Source organism: Gallus gallus, chromosome 3 (genome assembly GCF_016699485.2).
Source record: "Gallus gallus isolate bGalGal1 chromosome 3, bGalGal1.mat.broiler.GRCg7b, whole genome shotgun sequence".
Taxonomy (NCBI): domain Eukaryota; kingdom Metazoa; phylum Chordata; class Aves; order Galliformes; family Phasianidae; genus Gallus; species Gallus gallus.
The window spans coordinates 9,123,203-9,139,477 of record NC_052534.1 but is presented as its reverse complement, the minus strand read 5'-3'; the positions used below and the strand labels follow the sequence as shown (position 1 = coordinate 9,139,477).

At 44.4% G+C, this 16,275-nt stretch overlaps 2 protein-coding genes and 1 long non-coding RNA gene across 25 annotated transcripts in view; 1 reads left to right on the top strand and 2 right to left on the bottom strand.

The window, feature by feature from the left end:
* PPP1R21 (protein phosphatase 1 regulatory subunit 21) overlaps positions 1–1,976 on the bottom strand; it is a 29,980-nt gene extending 28,004 nt beyond the window's left edge. For 8 of the 15 annotated variants that reach the window (XM_046938713.1, XM_046938714.1, XM_046938719.1 and 5 more), the window contains exons 1-2: positions 1,831–1,976; positions 661–703 (exon numbers count right to left, since the gene is read on the bottom strand). Coding sequence is in view for 2 of the 15 variants with exons in the window: in XM_025148648.3 (XP_025004416.2) it covers positions 661–675 (15 nt within the window). In the remaining 13 variants the exon portion in view is untranslated. Of the gene's footprint in view, positions 1–419; positions 551–660; positions 704–1,830 lie in introns of all 15 variants that reach the window. The other 7 variants (XM_025148650.3, XM_046938720.1, XM_040697023.2 and 4 more) reach the window with 2 other exon arrangements.
* Positions 1,977–2,212: 236 nt separating this feature from the next.
* Positions 2,213–10,864, top strand: LOC121110487. Its single transcript, XR_005859065.2, has 2 exons — positions 2,213–3,002; positions 3,099–10,864. It is a non-coding gene; the product is annotated as an uncharacterized LOC121110487 (long non-coding RNA).
* Positions 10,239–16,275, bottom strand: part of FOXN2 (forkhead box N2) — a 30,001-nt gene continuing 23,964 nt past the window's right edge. For 8 of the 9 annotated variants that reach the window (XM_046938723.1, XM_015278072.4, XM_046938724.1 and 5 more), the window contains 2 exons: positions 15,311–15,379; positions 10,239–14,874 (listed from right to left, as the gene is read on the bottom strand). In XM_046938723.1, the coding sequence (XP_046794679.1) occupies positions 14,354–14,874; positions 15,311–15,379 (590 nt within the window). In that variant the 3' untranslated portion in view covers positions 10,239–14,353. The remainder of the gene's footprint in view (positions 14,875–15,310; positions 15,380–16,275) is intronic. The other variant, NM_001039284.3, reaches the window with a different exon arrangement.

Genomic DNA, 16,275 nt, shown 5'->3' with positions numbered 1-16,275 from the left:
CTAAGGCAGCAACATGTGAGATGCAGACATGAAACCGAATGAACTAGCTCAACCGTGCTGCATCAAGATAACCAAGCTGAAGTATGATCCACCAAAGGCTGTCACAGGTTGAAAGCTCTCCAACTACTGCTTCAATTAGGGCTGTGTGAGAGAGCAAGAAGCTGTAACTCAAAAGGAAGAAAAGTTTGAGAACACAGACCCTTCTTCCGGACTGCTCTGAACTGAGAGGGAAAATTACCCTTTGCCCGATGCTTCCCTTATCACTTTCTGAACCTATTAAGCTCTTGCCTGCTCCACTCCCTGGCTTCCACAGCACAATTAGTGAATGGACACAAAGCCTTACAGGACTACCCTCCTTTTCCACCTGCACGCAATAAGCCACCAACTCTCCAACTGATTAGTTGCATGAAATGAGTTACCTGGAAAGGTGATCCCACAGTGTTCTGGGGCTGCTCAGCAAGAAACAGAATAAGAATAAAAAACAGTTCCCATAAAGATCCAGTGGAACATTGCAGGCTGACAGTTGCAAGACAAAGTTGAAAGAATGCTTCTGGAAAACATGATTTTAGAAGAGAGAGGATCCAGTAGCTGGAACATTCCAAAGCTATAGTCAAAAGGTCCACATAGCAAAGGAATTAAGCAGCAAAGTCCCTCAATTACCTTATCCTGAGCCATATTTAATGTCCAAGGTACAGCAGGACCACTGTAGAAAGCAACAAGAAATATGAACAGACAACAGCTGTGACAGACAAAACCCCAAAGTCAGTTCAGTTTCCTTAAGTGTTCCCACAAGGTGAGTTTAAGAAATATGTATGTATCTGCGAACAATTTAGACTCTGTACAGTCACTTACAGCAGTTCCAAGGAGAATAATATGTAATGATGTGTTATTCTGTAATCTTGAGAAAGGTGTCAAATACAGACAGTGTCTTGTGCTGAGTGCTTTTTGATGTAGAGATACACGAAAATTAAGTGCTGGCTTTCTTTCTCAAGGTTGTAGAAAAACTATGACATTCTAAACCAAAGTTTCATCTTCTTTTCAGTAAGCAAACAAAGGGAAGAGCTTTGGATTAAGCACGACTCCCACCATCCAGGAAATCATTTCAAATGCAATGGAAGAAAAAAGCACTTTCTCCTGTTGGACAGATGTTTTTGCAAACAATTCTTTAAGCAGTACAAGAAACAAGAAGCAGTCAGTCAATTTAGACAGCTGCAGAAGGATGGGAACAGGGATAGATAAGACAGGTGCGAAGTCAAGCAGCCTCACTGCCAAGAGGCTGCAACACCCCTGCAAGCACCCCTACTACCCCTGACATCCATATCCACCAGTCTGAGCAAATCTTCGGTTGTAGGTAGAGCAGCACAGACGCGCTCAAGAAGACGGCAAAGCCTCACGCCTGACTGCGAAGTGGAAAGCCAAGGGAAAGCACGACTCAGCTCGCTTCCCCAGCGCAGCAGAACCACCTGCTTGTCCCACAGATGCTTTGCAGACGAGGCCACCTCGCCTCACCGCGGTTTGACCAGCCAGCAGGCGGCAACACCGCGCTCCGCCCGTGTCTGCAAACTCACATCCCCAGCCTGCCCGAGTGTGCCCTCTCCTCACAAAGAGGCGATCTTCGCGCCCCCCGCCACCTCGACCCGCACAAGCAGCAGCCCTTCAGACCCGCCCGCCGAAGCCAGGCAGGAGAGCGCTGGGCAGCACTGGGGCTGTGCGGGGAAGGGCCCCCCCGCCCCCTCAGAGGGGCAGCCGTTAGGCGACGGCAAGTAGCGGCGGCGCGGGGAGCGGCTGGAGCGGGGCGGCAGCCGCTGCTCGCGGACGGGCTCTTGATACCTTGGAGTATTCCTGAGCCAGCTTCTGGTACTTCCCCTGCAGCTCCGCGGTGGCCGCCATCCCCCCGCCCCGGCACAGCCGCACCAGAGCTAACGCAGCCACCGACCCCGCACGCCCACCGGAGAAAGACGCACTTCCGGATTCGTGCGGCGGCAGCGTGATGACGTCACCACATCGCCTCGTTCCCGGGGGGACGGTGGGCGGAACTTAAGTCGCCGGCGCCACCATCTTGACGCAACTTCCAAGATGGCGGCACGGAGGGGAGCGGGAGGGCGGGTTGGGTCGCGTGACCCCAGGGAGGCGGTCCCAGCGGCTGCCGTTGTCATAGCGACAGCCGCCGGGCCCTGCGCAACGTGAGCGCGGGAGGTCGGGCGGGGGCCGTGAGGCGGTGCGGGCGCCATTTTGGCGTAGCCCGGCGCGGGGCGCTGCAGCGCTGCCACTTGCCCGGGTGGGGCGGCGGTCCGGCTGAGGCACGGCTGGCGCTAGGGGGAGCCCCGGGCCCGAGCCGGCCGCCGTTGGCCCGTGTGACTGTCCGAGCTGCTCCATCTATCCAGCGTTTGGGTCATCCCGTGGGTCAGGGCCGTAAGGCTGCTGCAGTACGAGCACTTTGCTCGCAGCCTGTTGTCTCCGGGTCCATTTTAAGTATCGGCAGCTTATGGTTCCCCAGAGCCCTTCTGTGCCACCTCGCAGGTCCCTTTGTGTCAGAGCTGAGCTGCCGTTTATCCTCACATTAGCCGTTCGTTGAGATGTGTGCACACCATCAGCACTCTGCATGGCAGCCGGTGTGCTTAGTTACACCTGACATCCCTCATAAAGCAAAACTGAGAACGGATGTGCAAGGAAAAGAAATAGTAAGGCAAAACTGTAATGGTACTTCACCAGTGTGCTGTGAGCGCCTGGTGATGTGCAGGTGAAGGGCTGCCTAGTTGAGGATAGAGACGTAAAAGCAATTCATTATGTTTGTGTAATTTCAATATCGTATCGTTATGGTATTGTTATTTTCCACCAAATTCTAACGTGGTGTCTTCATAATCCTTCAGCAGCAGGCAGTGCTAGCAGTGCAAAGTGACCATTTTCGTGGTCATACCTTCTTTTCTCTTTGCTTCCTGTAAGAAGGAAGTAGTCGCCCACAATGGAATCTGGTCCTTCTCCTTGGGCTTGAAGCTGTGACGGTGTGTGCTGCTGTTTTTCTCATCACAGGAGCAGTGCTGTCAAGCACTGAATAGGGCATGACACTCAGATTAGTAACTATGTTTGTATCTCTGCAGGATTCTGTATGTTGGAGGATGTGTCGCTGATCCATATGGCCACGAACAGAGATTGCACGTTTTTAGGAAGTCTAAAAGAGGGCAAAAGCAAAATACATCACTATTCACCCCCAATAATCTTGCTGCTGTTCTGACTGACCACAAGAGCTCACATAGCTATATGGGAGTAAAGAATCTCTAACGTTTAACAGTAGACTCAGATTGCACTACTACTCCATTTTGCATTTCTTACTGAAGTTCCTAGCAAAGTACTTGGAAGCACACTGTAATTGCTGTTCAGCATACAGGGGTTAATCACAGCCCGCTTCACGGGGCACATCTTAACATCTCAGTGTGGTAAATGTTATACTGGTAAATTATTAAAACCTTTACAATTGATTCTAAGCCTGAATCCTTGGGTTTGATTTTCTAGGATGTATCTTTCATGAAATGTTAGGCTGAAATGCTTTGAGCATATGTTGCAAAATGTGGCACTCCCATTTTGTGATGTGTTCAAAGATGCTTTTGTGATAGAATTTTCTCCTTATGTCTGGTGCAGTGAATGCTGACAGAGAGGTTTCACAGCTGAAAGCTGGGAAAGGCAGTTAAGGGACATAGAACGTGTAGCTGCAGCTGAGTGAACTGCTTCCCCCCTGACTGCAGCAGTGACTGACTGGTGGAGGAACATAGACTGTATTGTCTGCATCCATGTAGAATGGCAAGATCCAAAAATACTTTATGTTATGCAGGGTATTTATCATGGGAAGTAATATCAGTTTCTTATAACACGAACAGATTGAGTGGATCAAAAGATAGGTGGTCTTACTGCTGAAAGGCCATAAGGCTGAGAGCTGACTGTGAGATTTTTAGGCTCATCAGAAACAGGCCTACTTCAATGTGTTTTGAGCACCAGGCTGGCATCACGTATTTCAAAATGGTGCTGTCTCTTAATCAACTTCTCATAGATCCTGTGTGAGAACAGTGCTGGTAACACATAACGTCATTTATCACTGTTCCGTGGTAGTGCTTGGTAAAAAGGTCAAGTCAAAGTTCCTCAACCACGCGTGTAACAAAAGTTTTATTTTTTTTACTTTCTCTTAACAGATCGTCAGATTTATCCTTTTGATTTTGTCATTGCGACTATTTGCAACGCTATTTCCCCTTCTTGCAGCTTTGAAAAACGTCTTTGTTGTGCTGTTTCCTCTCAGGCACTTCCTTAATACTCACCTCCCCCAGAGAGCAGGGCTGTCCAACCACTGCATCGGAGAGGTGCACAGCGCGTGTTGCTGCAGTGCAGCGTAATCATGCTTGTCTGCCAGTGATCCGGAATGTAATTGTGTGAGATTGACTCTGTCATCATAACATCAGAGCAAGAGAGGTCAACTGGGTGGAATGCCAAGAAGTGTGGCGTGGTTGCCAAAGGACCCCCAAAATATTGTCTTCTGCAAGTCCAACCACGTGAATAAAAGAACACATTACCACAGCAAAACTTGAAGCAAGCTGAAGCACGTTGAACAAAATAATCCCTTACAAGGGTCATAGCATTTGTGCTTGTCTTGTTGGCTCTCACTGGATTGAATAGAGAGCCAAGGATATACAGTGGATCAGAGTTGTCCTTTTCTTGCATCTGCTCCCAGCAGCTCGTACAATGGGTGCTGAATTCTAGGCGGTGTCTCAAGACAGATGATTTATTTAGGAATTACAGTGATTGTTAGGGTATGTTCTACTTTCAGGCTCATTTATCCTCCACTCCCTGCTCAGCAGTGCTTTTCCCTGTCTGCTTAATCAGAGCTTGCATTTTGCTTATCCTGTGAATACGTGCATATAGAGAAATAAACGAAGAACGTATTTTCAGTCACCCAGGATGTTTTCTGCGCTTCGGGAAATAAACTTCATTGTCGTCACTTATATGCTTTCAAGTATTCACAACAAAAGGGTTTCTAAGGTCTGGGAAAAATTCAAAAACGATTGGAAAGGAGCCATCTTCAGTCATCAGGCTATCACAAGAAATGCATAAACCACATCCTCAGAAGCTGCAAACACCCTAAACTGGTGTTTTGTTTCTGTTATCTTAGCAACGGCAAGTATGAACAGCAGGATATGTGCTCACAAAATGCACTCGTTATTTCTCACGACGACTCTGTAGCGAGCCTTTTGTTATATGCAACCTTTCACCTCATGCAAAATCTGATTATTCTGATAAAATATAAAAAAGCCGAGCACTCAAAAAAAGTATGACATAGATAGAAATGCACTTCACAGAACAGTTTCTGTATCTGTAGTCTTCGTTATCATAATTTCAGTGTTTCCGTAGCATTTAAAAATAGAAATGAAAACAAGCCTCTGCCTCTCGTGCCCCTTCCCAGCCCATAGGATAAGTAGCTTGAGTCATCTATAGGGTGTGTGCGTGACCGCAGGAGTGGTGTCTTTGCATAGAGAGAAATTACTGAGAGCAAGAGGGTAGAAAAACTGAGCAAGCAAGGTGCCTGTGATAGTTGAGGACTGACCTTGCAGCTCGTGGAAGTTCTCTTCGCACACTCAGAACCCTTCTCCTTGGCGACTGGTTCCACTGCAGCACAGCTCATACCAGTCCTTGGTGCAACAGCAGCGACTTTGGTATCTTCACCAAAAAAGAAAAGCCATACTGACATTCGCTCCACTTAACCCCAGAACTCCACAACAGCTGGGAACGTTTTGCTTCCGTTTTTCACAGAGTGAAACTTCGTCTCTTCCAGGCAAATGGCACCTCTTCCCTCACTCTGCCATCTTTTGTTACAGGTCTACTCATAATCTACAATCTCATTTCCTGCTTTTCTTCTTTTGGGGGAAAACATTGACTACAGAGATTTTAAAGTGAGAAATGAATGCTTTTTCTTGTATACAAGCAGTGGACAGAGGCCTGCAAGCCTCTCAAAACAGCCCCAACTAACCTATGTGAGCGACAGCAGCAAAGCAGGAGCTGTACCTGCAGCAGAGGTGGCAGGGCTTTGCTTTTGTTTTCTCAGTGTTGCAGAGAGAAGAGAGAGATCCGGTGGATTTGCTGGTCATTTAGGGAACATTTTAATCAGAACTATTCCTGTTTACGAGGACTTGAAGTGTCACCACCAAAAATAGTTTGGACTTTCAGAATGAGCGAAACGCACAAAAACTACTGTGGAAAAAGAGAGGAGAAGAAGAGGACACGGTTCCCCACTGGAACAGCACAAGGAGAGCAAAAAGGAGAGGGCCATAAGTGGTTATATTCAAACATCCCAGGTGGGGCTGGGAAACACAGACCTGAAGAACCAGAAGAGGGGATCCCCAGGAGAACTGAAAGGCAGCAGAGGGGCACTGCGATCACACCAACTGCTGGAAAAGGGGCTGTGGCAGAAGCGGAATTGTCCTTGCATATTAAGTGTGAACTGGAAAGGAGAAGCAGCACAGGGAGCACAGCCACACCGGGTCTGAATCCTAACAACGGGAGGAAGAAGGATTTTAGGGCAGTTTACAAAGCTGAGATGGACAACGTTCACATTTTTAAAAATATGAATGTTCCAATCATTTTTCTTTGCATTTCACTACCTTTTATTTTTGTGTTCTTTCTTCAGTGTTTTCCCTTCCTTTTGTGGTTATGATACTGAGCAGCAGAAGCAGCTTTTTGGCAGCTGAGTGAAATACCACGTGCCTTTAAGAAGCGAGCAGCAAACTGGAGTGCACTTGAAGGAGATATGTGTTAATGAATCAGGGAATGACACCATAAGAAATAAGTTCATTTTTTGTAAAAGATGAGAGTAGGCTTCCAGGGCTCTACCCTTTAGACAGCAATAAAATGCAGCAAGCTGTTTAAAAATATATATTCACTGGCATTTCCTAGTGATCTGTAAATATTCTTTGTAATCTTTTAAGCTTGGCAGCTAGAAAAAGAAGAAGAAAAAAACAACCATCCACCATTTCAAAATGCCAGCAGTGTGCTGGAATGGCTTTAGAGAAGACGACAGGCTTCTGGACCTCAGTGAAATCCAGCTAATAGCGAGAGCACACATAGCATTGCTAAAAATGAAAGCCAAAGTGTTCTTGGCACCTTCCCACCCGTAAGCATTCATTCATTTGAAAAATAGTATTCCTTAGAGAGGAACAAGCTAGCGAAGAAAGGCAGAGTCGCAGAAGGACAGGGCACAGTTTTCCACTTCCAACTGCACCCACAATTTCTGTGCACGGATCAGCACTGATGTAAAAAACTGGATCAAGATCTGCCTGGCATTAGGTGCTGCACATAAAATTGCTGCACCGCAAGAAGCAGGGTATTTCCAAAGCTGCAATTCGTTGGACACCAACAAGTAGGGATTAACAACCACATCGGAAATAATGAGCCTTGACAGATCTAGGGTTAAATACTTTAAAATTAGATCCTGCTGAAAGCTGAATCCTGTTGCTTAGCGACGGCTGTATGGGATGCTGCTGTCACTCCATGGATGCTTCTCTGGGGAGTCAGCACTGCGCTCACAGAAGTGGGTTATGATTGGGTCAAGGTGACATCATGAAGCACGGCAGCAATATTTTTTTAAGGTAGCACGTAGCACCATTGCACTCAACACAGTGGCTGTGTAGCCACTGTGAAGCTTAAGGAAACATCTGGCTTTTCTTTTGAAAGGGCTCTGCTCTACCAACACGGTACCTGCCTCAAAGAAGGGCTCACAGACCCCATGGAGACCGCAGGTTGTTCTGGCAAGCATGCCATAGTCCAACACAACAGGTGGACTTTTAATCTTTTCCAATTACCCACAGCCAAAAGAGAAGGAAGATAAAATGCCTGTAATTTGTAGAGGTCAGACTGTGCATGCAGAGCATGGAATCCTCCACCAGCAGCTCAAAAAAACATGCACAAAGCCCTTCAGAGAGAGGAAAATGCACCCTTCCAGAAAATGGCTGAAAATATGGTTTGCTGAGCTCGTTTGGGCATCTAAAGCAAATGAGAACCTGCTGGATCTTAGTGAGAAAATACCAAAATACCAATTTAATGAAATAAGATATCTTGGTGACAAGGAATCAACTCTTAAATGTAATGTTGTGTAGAATTTTCCAGAACACCACATGCCAGGTGAAAAGCACACGGACACCTGAGTGCTTCTGAGGTTGGGCTGATAGGGTCCAACCTGAGTCCATAGGCAAGGAAACGCCCAAGTAATGCATCACTACCACCTTTTTAGGAATGAATGCAAAAATAGTGCATCCAGTCCAACTGAGTGCGCTGCCTGCCAGGTCTTGGGTAGTCAAGAATCAATAGAACTGGAGATTATGACAACCAGCATAAAAGCAAAGCTCAGCTAAACATGTGCAACTTTAATTATAGTCAACTGTCCTTATGTAGATGCTGAAAGAACACACAAGTACTTGGTTGAAAGTAGTCATTCTGATGACTCAGTATGACGACAGCAAATGTGGCATCTCATAGGAGCAGAGATGCTGAGGCCAGGAAGCACTGAGGCCAACTTGCAGAAAGCACTGGCATTCCTGAAGAGCATCCATAGCTCTTGCCACGCGTGTGTCAGCACGCTGAATGCAAACCAGGACTGAGCTCAAAGAACAAGAAGGGTGGCTACAAGGAATGCAGATCATGTCTTCCAAAGGGAAAGCAAATGATCTTGGTTTGTTTAGTAGCTCGAGAGCCTAAGGAGGAGAATGATTGCTTTTGTACTGAGGCAATGGGAAAATAAGTACTCGTGTTTAACGAAGCTCTTTAGACAAACACTGGCAGGGGATAGCTAATTATGTTAGAAGGAAATGGGCTGTAGCTGCAAGAGCAGGTAGCTTTCAGTAGAGCCTGCTTGAAGAACAGGGAGAACAAGAAACCCACTTCATCTGAAGACTGAAAACTTCAAGCACAGCTGATACTGCTGTCTTATCTCAGACACAAGAACAACCCACAGCTAGAAACAGGAGTTTCTACACCCAGATACACCAGGGAAAGCTCACAATAATGTTCTTGGACTTTCACTGGTACTCCCATGTGACCATCACAAAGTGTGCCGGATATTTGCTGTTACACACACACACACTCAGAACACTCAAATTAAGAACACCTACAGGTATATGGAAACTCAAGATCTGAGACAGTATCAGCATATCCTGTGTCAAATTTAGACACACAGTCTAAATTAGTACTTCTTGAACAAATGTCCTTAAGATCCAGGTGGCATACCTGGGTAATTGCTTTGGTTCCAGGAGCTGTGGCTCCACAGAGGGTAATTCCCAACAAAGTTGTCACAGAGGAAAACGCTCTCTGACGTTTAACAACAGTACTGCGAATAAAAATTGGATGTCATTAATACATGATTCCTAGCTGTGATTTTGTCTGAGAAAAGTAATTTCTCTATGAACTACACTGAAGTGAATACTTACACAGTTCTGTTCCCACCTCCTGATCACTCTGCTTCCCGGGCACCAGGAGGAGTTCACGCACACGTGCTCATCCAAGCAGCAGATCTGTCCCAGGAGCAGGGGGCAAGCTGAGACAGGTGCAAAAGGGATGGGAGCATTTTGCTCCTGCTGCTGGAGGAGGGCGCTGCCACTGGTATGCCTTCCATAAGGCCTTATGGATAAAGATGCAACAGGCCCCATCGATCACAGCTAAAGGAAATACTGAAAGAGCATCAAGTGAGAACTATGCAGCTTTATCCAGGGATATGCTCTTACAATTGTCCATCCTACACTGTGTTGCTGATCGCTGAGTGCTATACAAGCAGCTTAACTGCAGCAATACAGATATAGAACGAAATCATAGATAATCATCAGAAAAAAACCTGAGCTTTTGCCAAAAAGCAAAATATACAAGGTGAGATGTTGAGGTGTCTCACACGAGGACAAAAGGTGTGCAGTTTCCAAGATGTCAGAACATTCCTTGAATTCTATCAAGTCCCAGCATTAATAGGATATACTTCAAGTATTACGGCCAGTTATGGATGAACTTTCCTGAAAACAAATCCTGCTATGTGTTACCATCCAGATTACTTCTACGTGCACGCAACGTTCTTAACCAAGCAGAGACCTACAGCGAATTACATTTGCTTTTGTTTTTCCAAACAAACCCACGCCTGTGGAGCAGATTCAAAGGAAAGCGGGGGGCTCTCCGAGCACCCTTTGGGACTGATACCACAATCTGTAGATAAAGAGAGAACACAGCACTTCCTGTTTGCAATGCCATTTATTTTATAAAAGCCCCTTTGATCATCTGAATGAAAAATGTGGGCAGAAAAGTCACAAATGTTATAAAACAAAGTTTATTCTGCAATATTTTGTCATAATGAATTGCATCTCTTTGGTAAAAATAAACTTTATAAACATTTTAATTAACAGAGATTAGCATACAAAAAACTAAACTTCTGTAAATATTCTTTAAAACGAGGAAAGGACTAAAGTGGAGGGAAAAGGGTTAGAATTGGTCACCTACGGGCAAATTATCCTAACCAAACCCAAGGACGCTGCTTATGCTACATCAGAAACAAGCTAGAGGGAACATTTTAAAAACAACTCTGGTTCATTTGATCAGAAAGCATTCTTACAATTCACTTTTAAATAAATAATAGTTACAATGAATTGGCAATTATAAAATGTTTTATATCACTATATGGCAGCAACATAATACTTTTAATTATGCACTTTTTAGTTTGAAGAAATGTACATTTATAAAACAGACTTGGTAATGGCACTGGCAGTTAGCTGTGAAGAATGTGCTTTAAGATAGAATGGCAGGTGCAACATTTAAAATATTCTATTTCTTCTTTTCAATAAATATTTTGACTACACCGTTATTAACACGCGTGAGTGTAGTTTGCTTTAACCAAAGCTTCTCCTTTTCAGCCTAATGAGAAGCCGCAAACCAGGCAACCTCTGTTTTAAAACTGGATTTTGAAACATTTGAGGCAACTTTCACAAAAGCAATCATTTCGCATCTGGGTCTGAAAGACCAATACGGGTTTGTACAGCACCCACATCACAATTTACCCAAAGCAGAGCAGCCTCCCTTGCACACCAGTCCCGTGCACTTCTCCACCGTGTTTAAAGAAATGAAGGTGGTTCGTTAATACTTTTGTTGCCTTTTAACTGCTGTTAAAGTATATTTGAGTCAACCATGGGCATGAACATTTTACATATGTCACTAAAGAAAACCAACCCACCAACAGTCAAAATAACTTTTAATTATACTCCATTTATACTATATACACCAGGGTCTTTAACTCAGGTGGCAAACAAACCCAAACCCCATTCTAGCTATGGAAGCGAAAGGAACCGCAGCTATTCTGACCTTCAATTCTCTCCTGCTGAAAGCTGTGAGGATGGACGCAGCTTTCACTGTTAGCTGCTCACCAGCGTAGGTTTATTGCTTGTAGCATATGGTCATTAAATGCACTGGTAGCTTCCCAGTCCCATACCTTCAGTAACACTGAAGCCACGATCACCAGCTTCAGGGTTAGTTGTGGCACAGCCATGCTCCTAATTAAGTATCAAGCTCCTCAGGCTTTATCCAAAGCCAAAAGAAGCTCAGAACCAAACCCAACCATGGAGCTGATATTGGCACGGTTTCCCAAGTGACTGGACCTTGATCCAGCTTTCCTTGGAAGCCAGAGAAGAGTTGCAACCAACTCCAGCACGAGCCATATGGCACCCTTCTTCAACAGCACCCCACCAAAGTCATGGCACTGAGCAAAACTCCTGACTGCTAACAGCATCTCTCTGTAGGTGAATCCTCATTTGCTGCATCGACGCAGGCTCTGCCCTTTGCAGTATTCAGCCAAAACACAAAAGCAAACTATGAGCAAGAAGTAGTTCTGCTGAACATTCACATCTCCACTTCCAAAAATCCTAAGAACCACTGCATTTATCTGAAACTTTCTTTCAAATAGCGAGTTTTCCCCTACTGCCCATCACTAACATCCAATATCAGATCCAATTGCCTAATGCACCACTTGTGATACCCAGAAGACATACATGTCTGTACAAACGCTGTCCTGTTATGGGTGTAGGCTAAATGGTGTTAACACAAAGTAGGAATGCATCACAGTTCTTTTCTTCCCTTTCAAGAAAGAAAACAATTCACTCTTAAAACTGAAGTGATTGAGGAAAAAAAAAAAAAAGGAAAAGACATTTTCTAGTGTTTGTGCTTTAAAAAAAAAGTTGGCTTTGAATTCCAAAACATGCTACAAAAGAACCTCAGCTATTTCAGGCTTGATCCTACAGCCATGAAATCAGTGGGAGCACCACTATTGTCTTCAGGAGGCACTGAACCAGGCCCTTAGAGCAACAGACCCTCAGCAGCACGGCTGTATTCATATTTAAAGTAGACGTTTATGGCAGTACTCATGAAAAGACTGACAAATAGAAAACACTGATCTCTAAAAGGCCTCCAAAGAGCCAGAAAAACATTCCGCTTGGGGAAGGTTACCTTTTGGCTGAACCCAGCGCTGTCTTCAACAACCGAAACAGTGGACGCTGGTTTCCTACTTCTAATTCTTACTCAGCTTTGCCCAAGAACTGCTGGAAACAACAGCTCAGCGAGTTAGCTACAAACTGTATGGCACATCGCACTGCCCTTTGGAAACAGGAAAGATGACCACTTACATTGTCTAAGATTCTGACACATACTTAAGGCATCCTTATTGTTACAGCACAGTTAAAACCCACTCTAACAGCACTGAATACCCATTTTTGAACAGAAAACCTTTTTTTTTTCTTTAAAAAAATAACATAAGATCAGAAACCATCAATTATATAAATTAAAGAGGAAAAAATTCACCATACCACTGTTGTGGTTTTTTTTTTTTTGGCCAAAAGATGTGCGGGAGCTCTAAAGAGATTCTTTTATTGCAAAAATGAATTGTGAAGGAATTCCTTCCCAAAACAGAGAGCTACAACAGACATCCAAGGGGCAAAGGCTCGCCTTGCTTGTTAGATGCACTGCATGTGGCAGGCCGAAAGGATTCACAGAACAGAAGGCACACTGATCTGGGAAACAGAGAGTATGGACAGCCAAAAAACCCAAGTTGCTTTTCTGTGTTCAGTGATTCAAAAGGAAGCTACTGGGCTTTGTTTCAGGTTAGGGGTGAAAATTCTTTCAGTGGTCATTCGTGACCTAGCCACCTAAAACCTCTACCTTACTTCCAACGTAACAGCAAGAGCTGCTGTTCGTTATTCTCTGAGTCCACCTCTTCCACAGGGGAGCAAAGCAGCAGATGTGGCAGTGGGACAGCAGCAGAGCTTCTGCTAACGCACGTTTCAGAGACACATGGTCTGATTATCAGGTGGCGCTATGTGGAGCCTGGAGTTGGACTCAATGATCCTTATTTGTCCCTTCCATCTCAAGATATTCCACAGTTGTACAATTCTAGTACATGTTCAACAGTGGCAGTGATAAGAGGACATCAAGTTTGGCAAGTGGCAGCTTTCACTGCTGGCTACACCCGAGATGTGTGCACATCTGCCCCCCAAGACATTATGTCTTAAGATGGAAAAACAAACAAACAACACCAACAGGTCCAGGAACCTGACCTACAGACAGCAGGTTGGCAGTGGGGGTACAAGCAGGAAAGAAAAAGAAGGGCAGCACCCACCTCACCTACCCCTTTTGTCCACTCTGCCTGGGAGGGCTCTACCCTTTCCCTCTGCCCAGGGTACTTACAGCTCGCTGAGAGCAGCTCTTGCAGTGGTGCAATTTTCAGATACCGTACTGGATGGGTTGAAAACTGCAGCCACTGGGAGATACCTCCACAGCATTTCCACTGAAGAGAGGTTAGAAGAGCAGAGAGAGAGAGAGAGCGCGAGCACACGGGAGGAGGTAATTCAGGCCAGAACATTTCTTTTTTTCCTTCTTTCTTTCCTTTTCTTTTTTCTCCTCCTTTTTAAATCTTTACATGGAAGTCAGAGCCCTTAGAGCAAAATTCACCTCTGCAGATGGGGCCAACAGAGATGTCAACATGAACCATAACATGCATCTGAGCAAATATAACTCTGGGGAAAAAAAAAAAACTGACTCTTTAAAAGGAAAAGAAAGGAAAAAGTGATCATTAAGAAGTATGCTTTCAGGTTTTCACAAGTCATGCATCTCTTCTAATCTGAGAAGTTTAATTTTTTTTTTTCTTTTTAGGCAGTGATTTAAAAATAAATGGCTAAATTACAGTTAGTGCCAAAAATAAAAAAGCAATGAGTCCTCTTATGGCTTTGATCTCCCTTGTGAAGGGTAAAAGTAGAAGAGTATTGCCACAATTAAAAAAAATATATGTATATATTCAACATTGACAAACATACTATTTTTTCCTTTGCTTGTGACTGTGGGTCTTTGCAGTACTTATTAAGGAACCCAAGCACGTTTGGATGCCAGCAAGGTGGAGCAGGGACCCCGCTGCTTCTTTCAGCTCCTCATCAATTTCTTGACATAACTCCTTGAGTGCTTTGTTGCTAGGCTGACTTTTCTCAGAGGTATCTACACAAGGTTGTGATGCATAGCCACTGTCTCCAAGAGGATCGTCTTCATAGTCAACGTCTGTATCCACTTCACTGTGAAATCCTTCACTGCCATCGCTTCCAGCATGGCTGTTCTTGGAGATAAATTCATACACCTCATCAACAGAGGACAAGGAAGACACACTGGACCTAGATGCACAACGCTGCGAACCCATGCTGCTAGCACTGTAATTATGATCCTCCTTCGGATCAATATTGGTGGCTGCAGAATCATTTTCTTGCAAATTTATGGAACTGGAAGGATGATTAAACGCGCTGCCATAACTCCTCTTCTTAGGTGTCTTCAGAGACTGAGGTTTCTCACCTATTAAGAATGAATTCCATCAGTAAGCATACACTCCATGAGATCACTTTTGAAAAAACCCACACTTTGGCTGCTGACTGCAAAGAATAAGCTGGAAGTGAGCACTTAAGAGCTAGAATTTCTTAGGCACAATTCCTGCCATCCTCGGAAGACAATGGTCTTCAGCTAATCACAAATGAAGGATGGAAACACAGAGAAGTAGCTAAGAGAATCTTCTTAACATCTAGTACAGAAAGGGCAAGGGAAGAACTTTGCACAGAAAAAGAAAGGAAAAAAGAGAAGGTGGTTCCATAAAACCAATGCTAGCAGAAAGAATGATCAAAACAGATTTTCTTCTTGACTCTCCTTACTACTGGCAAGATCCACTACTGCAACTTTAAAGAAAACATGTAGCTACGAGGTGAAGGAAAAAACTAGTAAACTGGCTTATGCTTACAGTCTAGCATCCCTTGTTCAATTGAAGTATTCAACAGCATCATCGCAGTAGCAGCATCAATATCAGATTCTGCAAAGGAAAAGCAGCAAAATGTTACAACTTGGGTAAGACTGACAGAATTAGGTCTCTAGAACACACAAAGAATATATATATATATGCATACATTGGTCTACTATGAAGAACAGCAGAAAAATGTGTAAGGGTTCAGATCCAGCATGATTCTAATACAGTAAAAAATGAAGGCACAGTGATCCAGAGTGGCACTGTATGAGCAATGTGGCTACAGAATGGCCACGTATCTCAAGTACAATAACCCTACTAATGCTAAACTCTTGCTGAATTCTTACTTAACTGAACTCACATAACCACATCTGAAGCCAAGAAACAGCAACATTAATACCATCATCATATGAGCATCTGATTATCAACAAGTGGCTTTTGTTTGTAAAGAAAGATAACACATATGGCAAAACAAGGCACCTAATCAGCTTCATACCCTCATTCTATGAATGAATGCACAAGACTGAAGAATGCTGTTAAACACAGCACTAATTCAGCACGCATTTTCTGTTTTCTATTACCTCAGCACAAAGTGCCCTCTTTGCAGGATTTTTCACACTACGAACATGTAAAATGGAACAAACAGAGAAGGCAAAAGGGGAAAAAGAACAGAACTGCTCCATCTAGAAGGTACGGAGATATGCATAAGAAATAGGCAATTGGAAAAGATTCAGACCAACAGTAGTGATTTAGTTATGGTGACAAACACTACATGTAAAACGTTGTCCTTTGCTGCACTGAGTGGATTACAAGCAGAGAAGCGGGGCTGAAAGACAACGTGCTGGAAAGCACCAGCATTAAGTGGAACGGCCTCTGCATCCTGCTCAGCTACTGCTGAGAAAGGAGCTGCTGAAGTGAAACATCAGCAATCCCATTTGCAGTCCATCCCCCACTCCACTACATGC